Source organism: Neoarius graeffei, chromosome 9 (genome assembly GCF_027579695.1).
Source record: "Neoarius graeffei isolate fNeoGra1 chromosome 9, fNeoGra1.pri, whole genome shotgun sequence".
Taxonomy (NCBI): Eukaryota; Metazoa; Chordata; class Actinopteri; order Siluriformes; family Ariidae; genus Neoarius; species Neoarius graeffei.
In genome coordinates, this window is record NC_083577.1 from 58,453,011 (window position 1) to 58,465,740 (window position 12,730).

A 12,730-nucleotide genomic window follows, 5' to 3' on the forward strand; every position below is an offset into this window, starting at 1 on the left:
CAATGTAAAAAAGCAGCTTCATAAAAATCTGGATGTAGAGTTGGATCCTTAACGATGAAGCCAGTGGAAGAATGGCAAAGGAAAAACTCCCTGAGACAACATGAAGTCAACATGCTCCAACGCTTAACTCGCCATTGACAGCCTGATAGTTAAACTGATGATTTAAGAATTTCCCTGATTTGTACCACTTAGAAATGTTCCTCACATCTTGAAAGAACCTTCTAATTCAGAAAAACATTAAAATGTTGTAACTGGAAATTACCATTTTATTTTTAATAAGGGATAACACCTGTGTGATCGGGTCTTTGCGGGGAGCTTGTACTTTTCGGTTACATTCAGAATAGTACAGTCCCGATAAAGTTGTTTTTACATACGCCAGGTGTTTGCACTCCCCGATTTTGTGTCCCCAGGCTATGACAATATTATTAGAATGACGAGATGATCTTGATGCCCTGTGATTTATGGAATGTATTTGATCAGATTTCACTGGTCCTAAACAATCTAGTGTTTACAAAAAGGGGAAGAAAAAGAGCACTTCTGTTGTATGAAGCAGACAGAGTAGATAAGTACGTTCTTCATAATTTGACATCCAGGTTATGTGAACTTTCACTTAAGACTGTGCTTCATGATGGCAGGCAGTCATGAGTTGATGATCTGAAACGAGGGAATGTATGTTTGTTTTACCTGTAACCGTTTATCCCATGCGGGGGGCAAGCTGGAGCCTGTCCCAGCTGACCATGGGTGAGAGGCAGGGTACACCCTGGACAAGTCGCCAGCTCATCGCAGGGCTGACACTCACGCACACGGACACGACCATTCACACTCACGGTCAATTTAGAGCCACCAATTAACCTAACCTGCATATCTTTGGACTGTGGGAGGAAACCCACGCAGACACGGGGAGAACATGTAAACTCCACACAAAGGCCCTCGTCAGTCATGGGTTCGAACCCAGAACCTTCTTGCTGTGAGGCGACAGTGCTAACCACTGCGCTGCCGAACGAGGGAATGGTCATGTAAAATGATTATGTATAGGAACGGGTTGCATTAGATACAAAATCAGTCAGGCTAAAAACATTTGAACTACTTTTTAATAACCAAAAGGCTTGCTGACTTTTTTGTTTAGTACTTTCGGAAAATATTTGCAGCGCCACCACAGAGAAGATTTTAAAACGGACTGAAATGAATAGCTGTGGATATACTGCATTCATGAGGCTATGTTATTATCTTTTATCAGTTTGTTTAATCACTCCAAATATTTTTCATGGAACCACATTGTTTGTGGTCCATATTTGATTTTTGTAGCTAGATTTGAGTAACATACTTTCCATTTAATAAGCATACTGTTTATCCCTTCTCTATGTGCAGGACATCCGCTCTAAGGTGGAGCTGAGTGTGTGGGATCATCCTGAGGACCTCAGCCTGGCCTTCACTGCCACGTGTCAAGATGGCAAGCCTCTTTTAGGCCTGAGCAAATGTGCTGATTTAAAGATTGGAGACACGGTGAGAGATGTGTGCTTATTAATTGTTGCATTGAAATTTCTCATGAAAGGGGAATCTCTCTTTTAGTTTTATTTTGCCTGGAAGAAGAGTTAAGTCAGATGAACGCTGTGACATTAATTTTAACATGAACGTATGATTTTAATTTAGACGTTGGCAAGATTATTATAGTAAGCACTTCCAGAGCCGCACCATCTTGAGACCTGAAATTGAGAAGGTCAGACATGCCTGCAGTGTGCCTAGAGATTAGAGGAGAGTGATTTGAGAGGATTTAAAATGGTTGTATGTTATTTGTAGGTTTGTATTTGATTCTGGAAGTCGTCCCCCCACCCTTAAGTTATGGAGAATAGCCAAGGGTTTCTATTTAGCATAAGGTTGAAGCATGTACCAAAAGACGTGGCCACCCACGTTGTTGTGGCTTTCTGCAAAGCTATATGCGAATAATAATTTTATTTTAAATTTTTTTTTTTTTGGGGGGGGGTGGTCACTTTGGCTCACTGTATCATTCATTGTCTTCATTTGGCAGTACTAGCTGTTCTGTTCCTTCACACTGATAAAGTGAATGACCCTGATCAGCCTGCTTGAGATTGTAACTCTGTCTCAGCCAGCAAATTTTTTCCCCCAGTTTTGGTATTTCGCTTATTTGTAATGCGAGCAATGTTAAAATAGCTGAGGGAGCAGTAATATTCCTGGCACTTTTTGTACCTATTTTAAATATTAGATATGGTATAAACTTATCAACTGTGTAGACTTTAAAACACGGGCGATTGCTCTAAGACAACGAGGGAGGCTCAGCCTCCTCTAAAAATGACGAACATCGTGTAGGATGAATTGCGCTAGGCTTATGTTATAGCCGACCTTATAACATTGCTATTTCAGATCCAGAATCATAGAAATATATGTGCTCAACCCAACTACAGTGTGAAATCATTCCGTTATAACTTTCCCCAGTTCGCCTAATGTGTGTGTGAGTTTTTCCCCCTCGTGACAGCGCGATGCAGCCCAGCCTCAGTGGATTGGGAGCTATGTGCTTGTCAATCTCAAAATGCAAGACGATTATTGGACAAATACTGCGAAAATGCCCGCCCACGGAGTCTCACGGACTCCCAGCCTCAATGGACTTCACCGGCATTTGGGAGCTGTGCGCTTTTCAATCTCAAAATGCAAGACGATTATTGGACAAATACTGTGAAAATGCCCGCCTATGGACTCCGAGCCTCACATGGGAGGGACATGGCAGTTTCCGCGAGGAGACTGGTGATTGGTGAAAGCGGCCGGATATTTTCTTTGATTGACAGCTCGTTTCAACTATAGACAGGCAGCACAGTGTTGCCAGATTGGGCGGTTTTAAGTGCATTTTGGCGGGTTTGGAACATATTTTGGGCTGGATAACGTCAGCAGTATCTGGCAACATCAGTTCAGTCCCATGCGGATTCGCAAGTGCTGTGGTGTGTTGTAAGAGATCGGCTTACATTTCGATTTCATTCATTGCATACGGTTTCTACCAGCTTTTTTAGTTTGTATATATTTTCATTGTAAATAAAGTGTAAATATAGTGTTGTTAAGTTTGCTATCTTAGTTCCAGAAATTTCGTTTATTTGAGTGACTGAACTTGAGGGGGCTAGTCAGCTAGCAAGAAAGCTGCGCACGGATGCCAAGCATTGCTGATTTAATTTTGGCAAAGCCATTTGCCAGTCTTCCTTTCGAGGAAAAAATTAAAATTAAAGAGCAGGGTAGACCAACGCCTCAAATTGACTTGGTGAAAAAGGTAGGGAATAATACTCGTTCCTTTCAGCTCTCCTGGTACGAGAAAGTGAATTGGCTAACAGCAAGTGACCCACATCAACAACAGTAAATAGGCTACTTTAGTAATATGTCATGGATGGACCAAAAATATAGAATCTATTTAAAATGTTTATGCTGAGTATATTATATTGGAATACATGTTTTTCTGGATATGAATTAAACACAGCTACAATTTGCAAAACATTTTTAAACAAAAACACAGCCGAGGTCAATTTTTAAACAACATGCCACAATTTTAAAATATAAAATGTTAAAATATACCCCCCCCCCCCCCCCCCCCCCAACACCACCATCATCATGTATATTGGACAGTAGGCTAATGGGCCAAAAGAACCTGTTATTTCACAGTTTGTGACGCTGCCAACAATCAGCCAGATCAGAGGCAAGAGTATGGGCAAAATTGATGTTTTTTTTTTTTTTTTTTTCTTTTAAAATCTGGAAATATCGTAACCGACCAGCCTCCCCTGTTTGAAAGACTACCAGCCGCCACTGCTTTAAAAATAGTACTAAATTTACTTGTGCTGGCTCATATACTGACTCCACGTATAGCTTATACGAATCAAATATTTTAACTTCTAAATGACTGCACATACTGTAGAACAATGTCTGTCATGGGTTGTTTTACAATCAGGGTACAAAGTTTGTGTCACAGGGGTCCAAAATTCAAATTGATTCAAACTAGTTCTTGTACCAGTTTTTAAGTGAAGGACAAGTTAAAGAACAGTTTTCAGGTAATTTTTTGACATGTGTATGGTAGTTTTGTGTAATCTGCTATAAGATGGGAGAAACAAATGAAGTGATTCTCAGAGAGGACATTGTGTTTTGTTTTTGTTTTTTTGACAATTCAGAATCCACTACTTCCATAGTGCTTTTAAATATAAGGCTGTAAGCTTTGTGTTAGTTGTCTCTAATATTTATGTCCCAATATCTTGACCACATTTTAGGATGAAAATAATCATTTTAGATATGTTATTTTATATTGAAAAATCAGCTGTCTCGGAGAGGACTTTTTTTGACACAATTACATACTAATTTGATCAAAATAGTCTGAAAACTTACTGGCATTCAACATTAAAACTTAACTATGTTTCCAATGATATGGAACCAAATATTTGTTTTATGGTATAAAGAATGATTTAAGTGCATCCCTTTTGGAGCTGCCTGTGGTCAAAAAAGCACTTTTTCTAAATGACACGAGTAATTTTGCTAAATATGACGCATACTGCCATACATTCACCAAAAATAACGTTATCACTAAATTTTTTTTTTTGCATGGTAAATAGAACTATCACAGGGCTACAATAAACAACCAAGTTTATTTAGTCAAGCCTTTTGATATTGAAGATAATAAGTGTTAAATGTAATTTTTAGCTTGCGTACCCTGATTGTAAAACAACCCTTATGTCACTGATATTGTTATATCACTACTTGGTACATGCCAACATACAGTGAATTGGCCTCCAAGGATTCCCCTCTCTTGTTTCTTCAACGTAACTGAATGTAGGCTAAGACAAAAACAAGAATGATTAGCCTGAGTGAATGGTAAAGCCCAACATTGCCTAACCAGTGGAATAAGCTTGGTTCTGTCTATTTCATGGAGGAACCATGGATAAACATGCCAGCTTGTCCTCTAAAGTAGGATACAGCATAGGCAGGAGCCCATGTGTCATTTGCAGGCCTCCAACAGCCTCTCTGAGATGCCGGACGCTGCATGTCAATGGCCTTGCACAATAGTAGAGAGTCCTTTCTGAGTAGAGAAGAGCCTTAGTAACAAGCTTTTGCACAGATTCTAAAGCTAAGCTTGGATCCTTTTCACCACAGTAGGATTCCAGTCCGTGAGTCTACTAAAAGCTGCATACATAACAGACTGAAGTAATCCCATAAAGAATTGGTAAGAGATTGCATTGCTTTATTGTTTGATGTATTTTGCTTTTGGATTTTGTCGTCCCCCCCCTTGTCCAGTCATATTTCATCCATTTATTGTCTATAGAGGTCTTTCACTGATGTCGCAGGTTTTTGTTTATCACGCAGCGTCCACCATATTGCTGGGCAAACAAACAGCCATGACCGTTAATAATGAAAATCAAGATGACTACAGTCAATACAATCTCTCTGAAATGACTGAAAGTTTATATTATACCAGCATATCGCATTACATCCAAAAGCTGAAACATGCAGGCATCACAGATCCAAATAATTTACCCCCAAATGTGTTTGCTTATTCTTCCCACTTCTCTCTCTCTCTCCTCTTTCCGTGTATGTGTTTACTGCTTCAGATGGTTTAAATGCAGAGGAGGAATTTCACTGTGCTTGAATATACATGCGACAAAAATAAGGGCTGCTTCTTAATTTACCCACATGTTTTTATTTCACTTGAAAAGTTTACAGCAAACCAGCTACCAGATTTGGGACACTACGACATCCTGAACTATTTAGTATTTGGACTTCCTAAATACATTAGAGATGCTCAAGGCTTACAAAAGTATAGATACCTACTGATATTTTGAGGCAGGTTTCATGCATGCTGGAATGTTATGGGAAATTCCTGATTAAAAAAAATAAATACCTGTATTATGACAAGGAAGCTCAAATGTGGACTTCTAACAGTTATAAACAAGCCAGGGCCGAGATCTAGCATATTTTGTTTCGCCTCATCTATATAATCGGTACATGCTGCTAGTCAAGCCAAGCATTAGGTCTAATAAAATGGATCACGTCCAAAGCCCACATCCAGATGCACATTTTAACGTTGCACAGAACTTTCACACTAGCTTGATATAAAATGTTCTTCACAGACGGGAATGTTTTATAATCCAGACTTCCTGTTTAACTGCAACTTGCTATTTTTCTTGTCTTTCTGGGTTCGTTGGGAAGCAGTGAAAAGTTAAACCAGGCTCATCTCCATGTCTGTTATTACATCCAAAAGCACTACAGGTCTCTGGCATTGTTCTTTTAGATGTGACTTCTACAAGTTTATCTGTAGATGTACTTGCCCAGCAACATGGAGATATATAAATACATAAGTAATTCTTTAACAAAAAATTTTCTATTAAAATTTATTTCAACCTTTAAAAGCAGCAATGAAATGGAATGTGTGCAAACTTGTCACTTATCTATGCGAGTCACATAAAATACTTTTTTGAAATGGATAAATCACAATTCCACCTTACCTTTGAATAGTTTTAGACCAAACTTCATAGCATCTTTAGTGCTTTTAGGAACAGCATTTTCTTTCATAATTTGTAATTCTTCCTCATTTACGATGAAAAAGGGATTGGTTGCCATTTTGCCAAGTCGCTCGAGGTGATTATTGAGAAATAGTCTGAATTTCTCAACCAGTCAGCATGCGATTTCCTATAATCACCTGCGTATTTATACCAATATAGCATATGTAACAGTTGCCTGGTTACATCTCTCATGTCCATGCGCATTGGAGCAAGCCTGCAGTGCCATTAGGACTAACCACTATGCACCCGTTCCTGATTAGAGAGGTGTGTATATATTGGCAGAATTGGCAAAGTATACGCTCTGTACCCTGCGTCTGACGTTACCAAGCCTTGTATTTTGTATCCTTTTTCTGGTTTTGACCCTGTTTGTTTTTGGACTGTGAGTATTGTATTACCTCTGATATCCTGTCTATGCCACTCGACCACTGGCTGTTTTTCGACTCTGCCCTTGTCTTCATTTTGGATCTGTCTGCTAGCACGTTTTCAATAAAACTCTTCCTGCACTTGTATCCGTCTTCCGCCTTTACATGACAGGAACTATCAATTGTCATCCAACAAGCTAGTGGACTAATAAAACTGTTTTAACTAGTTTTATATGAAACTGTCATGAATATTTTCTGTAAAATGTGTTACAAAATAACTTGGGATTATTTACTAAAAAGCAAATTAAAAATGAGAGCTGGATTTTAAAAACCCGTCCATTTTATGTAAATGAAGATATACAAATTTCCTTGTCTGGTGGTCGTGTTTGAGTTACATTGCCTTGCACTTGTGATCGGGTACCCTGTGGTGATACATGTACGTTGTTCATACGGACATCTTATGGTTGCAAAGTAGGGCTGTCAAACGATTAAAAAATTTAATCGCGATTAATCTCAGAATTTCATATAGTTAATCGCATTTTTTTTAAATCTATGTAAATGAATAAGGCTTTTAAAGTGAAATGTTACAATTAAAATGGTGAACACATTTTATGCTAAAAGTACTTGTTAAAAACTGCTGGGACAAGAGAAAATGGTAAGGGAGTTTATTCACTCACATACTAGGCAGTACTGAACATACAAAACACAAAATTAGATTTTGTGATGGATTAGGGAGCTGTAGTCTCAAATATAAAACGTAGTCACATACTACTGTGTCTCAGTTCAGACGTGTGACAAAAGAAAATAAAAATGAAATAAAACTTCAATTGTGCTGGAGTTGTATTCAGTCACAGCCAATAGAGATCTTGCAGTCACGTGACCGGAAAGTACACAACCGCCATCTTGTCGGTCAAAAACACCGCTGAATACTGCTGCACTCGTGTACAGAATGGATCAATTTCAACCGACGGACTACTCGGCTCATTTTTCTAATGAACAGATAACTAGATATATGTCTAAAATAAACGATCTACAGATTTGTGACCCTTATGGCTTACCGGACGGAGTTTTCACGACCGGATTTTGAACTGCCAGTGGAATACCCAGACGTGTATAATTACCTCATTAACTTTCCCTCGCTGTTCAGTGGTGAAGCACTGCGTGCTTATAAATCTCTGGACGGTTATCTTTACAGAAATTCAGGATTTGTCAGCGACTCAGATGTGGCATCTTGTAAACAAGAATCCTCATTGGATGGGTAAGTCACTTAAGTATTGAGTATAGCACTGACCAGCCGATAATAGAATAAGGTAATTCCAGCTGTAATTCCAAATCGTCCGTCTTGTTTACATGGATCTGGCGTTGGAGAGAGAGAGGCTTAGCAGTGGAGATTTGAGTAGCTGTTTTCTGAGCTTAGTCAACAGGCCGGCTCTGCCTGCAGCCTCGCTTTTGCTTCTGCTCCCGACGCCGCCTCCTTCGCTTTGCTTCCGATAACAATCCACGGAGACCCCGCTGGTCTCGCTATCTCGTCCGGAATGTTGTGCATGCGATGGAAATCGCTACAAACCGTCATTTTCTGCTGGAAACCAATGTCCAGTAAGTCCATACGGTTGTAGTGGATATTGAAGTCCGGTACAGACGAACAACACGCAAAAATACACACAAACATAAAAACCGTGCACAGGTAGGGAGAGCTTGTAGCCGCAGCCGTTGTAGTAGAATTGTATATAGTAGGTTTTTCCAGAAGAAAAGGTAGAAGTAAAAGCAGAAGTAGAACCAGAAGTAGAAGGCGGAATATGGCGTTTGACCGACAAGATGGTGTCTGTCACAATCTGGATCGGCTGTGACATCACATGCAAGTGCTCCATAGGACTTCACAGTGCTGTACAAATAAATTGCAGTTGGACTTCAATAAAGGGTTGTTTTACAATCAGGGTACGCAAGCTAAAAATCACATTTAACACTTATTATCTTCAATATCAAAAGGCTTGACTAAATAAACTTGGTTGTTTATTGTAGCCCTGTGATGGCTCTATTTACCATGCAAAAAAAAAATTTGGTGATTAACGTTATTTTTGGTGAATGTATGGCAATATATGTCATATTTAGCAAAATTACTCGTGTCATTTAGAAAAAGTGCTTTTTTGACCACAGGTAGCTCCAAAAGGGATGCACTTAAATCATTCTTTATACCATAAAACAAATATTTGGTTCCATATCATTGGAAACATAGTTAAGTTTTAATGCTGAATGCCAGTAAGTTTTCAGACTATTTTGATCAAATTAGTATGTAATTGTGTCAAAAAAAAGTCCTCTCCAAGACAGCTAATTTTTCAATATAAAATAACATATCTAAAATTATTATTTTCATCCTAAAATGCGGTCAAGATATTGGGGCATAAATATTAGAGACAACTAACACAAAGCTTACAGCCTTATATTTAAAAGCACTATGGAAGTAGTGGATTCTGAATTGTCAAAAAAAATGTCCTCTCCGAGAATCACTTCATTTGTTTCTCCCATCTTATAGCAGATTACACAAAACTACCATACACATGTCAAAAAATTACCTGAAAACTGTTCTTTAACTTGTCCTTCACTTAAAAACTGGTACAAGAACCAGTTTGAATCAGTTTGAATTTTGGACCCCTGTGACACAAACCTTGTACCCTGATTGTAAAACAACCCTAAAGACATTTTAGTGTCGTATCACGGTGCTACAGCATACTGAAATCTCACTTTACAAAAGTATTTTAGAACTGCAAAGTGCATACCAAAAGCAACTCAATCACACTCTTCTTAATAGAACATAGGCCTAATTCAAAATCAAGCAGCAGGTTAAATTAGACCAGTTAATCTGAACAGCAACAACAGATTGGCCTTAATTTGGGAATAATGTAGTTAGACACCGCTTCTGTTTTGCTGACTTTGCAAGCCAGCTGCTTAGGCACACAAGTCTGGTCACATTGCTAGATGACAAAGCAGCTTGCTTTTTCTGCACAATGTGTCCAGAAAGGGAAAACAACCTCTCACAAGGTACTGATGTGGCAGGTGTTGCTAAGTACTTGCGAGCAAGGCTGGCCAACTTGAGGTGAGACCCAGCATGTTTAGACCACCATTCCAAAGGACAGTCCTCCATGCTAATGACAGGCTCAGCTCTATAGTGCTCCAGACTAGGGATGTTAACCGATGACCGGTGGTTGACCGAATCAATGTCGACTAGTTAATTTTTTTTTTTGGGTTGTCGGTTAAAAAAAAAATCAATTGTTTTGAAGCTGCCAATTTTGGAGCGGAGAACCTGGAATTCTGTGTTGTAAACGCTTGGGGCATGCCATGCGGTGTAAGGACGACAGCTGACAAATCAGACACCCATTCAGTCATGTCCCGCCCCAGTTGAACACAGCTGCCACTCGGCGAAAGAAAAAAGTGTAGACACAGGCTTTTTAGCTTATAAATTACTATTGTGGTTTTTTTTTAATTATTATTAGAAGGCACATCGAGTTTAGTCCTGCCTTGGCCAGTGCATTCTGAAAGTATGTTTCGGTCTGTAGCCAACAATGCATGTTATTGCAGATCATATCTCTCCACACAAACTAAAGGCGCAGATGCCGACTTTTTCACAGCTGAATCGTGCAGATCCGATTTTTTTTTTTTTTTTTTTTTTTTTTTAGGGGGGGCGTTGGAGTAAATGTGCGCAGCTTTTCTGACTTACTGTTTTCTTCTCATACTTCCTATGTTTCATGGACTGTAACGGCATTTAGTAATTTTAATACAGAATTTACTCTGATGAAATTATTCAGACACTCCAACGCGCCCCCCCCCCCCCCCCCCAAAAAAAAATCGGATCTGCACGATTCAGCCATGAAAAAGTAGCGCCGTTTGCATCCCTGTTTAAACTCCTAGGTTAACCGGCTAATGAGGCTCGGTGGTCAGTCAAGGTTTTTTTTTTTTTTTTTTTTTTTTTAAGTTTTCGCCATCCCTACTCCAGACATTTTTCACTGCAGTCCTCCTCTTCATCAGACTCAGATTCTGAAGCAACCAAGAGAGCTGCTTTTTTTTTTTTTTTCTGTGGTGGTTCAGATGTTACTGGTTCCTGTGCAAGCATCTCCTCCCTCATAATGCCAGCAATCAGTGTCCACACCTCAGCTCTCTCAGATCTGTGTAGACACTTGAGGTCCTTAAATCTAGGGTCAAGTGCTGTGGAAATCTTCAGCCAGGTACTGTTTGTTTTTTTTTGTTTTTTTTCCTTTGCGTTTCTCCATGTCCAAGGTAAATGTCTGCTTGAACTTCACAATGTAGGCAGGGTCATCCTCTGAACTCTCCATTACCCAAGACAGATGGCATAATGCAGGCAATACGACCGAACAAGAAACAAATTTTTCTTCTCCCAGGATTTCAGTAAAGTACCTGCAAAACAAAATGTAAAATTACTGAGAGAACCTACTTAATTCATTTATAGGCCTACTATATACTCATTCGTTTATATATTCAGTCACGCACAAAAACTATAGGCTAGGGCCTACTGCACAACAGTTTAAAAAAAAAAAAGTGAGGTTAAAATAACTGCTTTGTAACACAGCTAAAACCATTGGCAGGTGTTAGCCCCGTGCATATCAGCAATGACACAAAATAGAGAAAACAAGGGTTGGCCTACCTGCAGGGCTCCAGCAATGTCTCCAGCTTCTGCAGCTTTTCCAGCTCGGCCTTTGTTGGCATGGTGACACTGGTTTTGTGCAGGGCTAGGGCGTCTTTTACTGGTTCTTGGTGTCTTTGCAGACGTTTCACCATCTCCAGAGTGGAGTTCCATCTGGTTGGTACGTCTTGCACAAGTGACTCAGTCTTCAGCCCATGTGCAACTTGCTGTTTTTCTAATTCCGGGGTATTCGGTGGACTATGTTTGAAGTGCCCCACCGCCTTGCGGCACTTAGAAAGCGCACCATCAAATGCACTATTTTGTAGGGACGCTGTGACAGTACGTTGGATGCTGTGTACGACGCATGGCAAATGTTCGAACGGTAGGTGTCTCGTCGCTGCTATCATATTCCTTGCACTATCTGTGCTTAGGGTGGTCACTTTAATTTCGATGTTCCACTGCTTCGCCACATCCATAAAATGCTCGGCACACGTCGCAGCATGATGCCTCTCCTCCGTTTTCATGACTGTTGAAGCATGGGAATGAAGCTGCCACTGTTCATCTATAGAGAATGTGCAGTCACGTGACCCGCACGTATGTACTCCGCCATATTGGACGGCATCAGGATTGTTTACCTTGTGCGAGCGTAATGGATCCAGGGAGTAATCCCCAAGAAAATTCGGAAAATACCCCATCTACATCGCGCGATTACTTGTCTAAGTTTGTTCAGCATCTTGAAGGTGACGTGAGGCAGCGTTACGTGGAAAAGCGTTCCAGGTTGGGGATTGCAGATCTGTACAACTTGCCGCAATCCTTGTTCAGGGAAATTCGGAGCTGCGGTGCCGGCGATTTGCCCGATCTGGCCTACCACGACATTTACAATTTTCTTGTTAATCATGAATCGTGTTACACTGGCAAAGCCCTCAAAGCTTACAAGAGCCTGGAAGCTTATAAATATTTTGTTGCGGGATGGGTATCCCAACTATACCTCTGGAAGGTTCCGAAGAAGGAAGTCTACTTGATAACCTCACGGGTAAGTGGCATTAAGACGTTTATCATAAAGAGACTATGCAGGACGTTTTATCGTAGGAATGTTCGAAATCTAAACTCTAAAGTATGAGAAGAAAACCAGTAAATCAGAAAGTTGCGCACATTTGCGCAGCTTCCGCGAAAACGTGCGCAGCTTTCTGATTTACTGTTTT

At 40.0% G+C, this 12,730-nt stretch overlaps 1 protein-coding gene across 2 annotated transcripts in view; it reads left to right on the forward strand.

Annotated features, from left to right (window-relative positions):
• itgb5 (integrin, beta 5) overlaps positions 1-12,730 on the forward strand; it is a 104,590-nt gene that overhangs the window by 24,725 nt on the left and 67,135 nt on the right. For both annotated transcript variants that reach the window (XM_060929949.1, XM_060929951.1), the window contains exon 9: positions 1,369-1,503. In XM_060929949.1, coding sequence (XP_060785932.1) covers positions 1,369-1,503 — 135 coding nt within the window. The remainder of the gene's footprint in view (positions 1-1,368; positions 1,504-12,730) is intronic.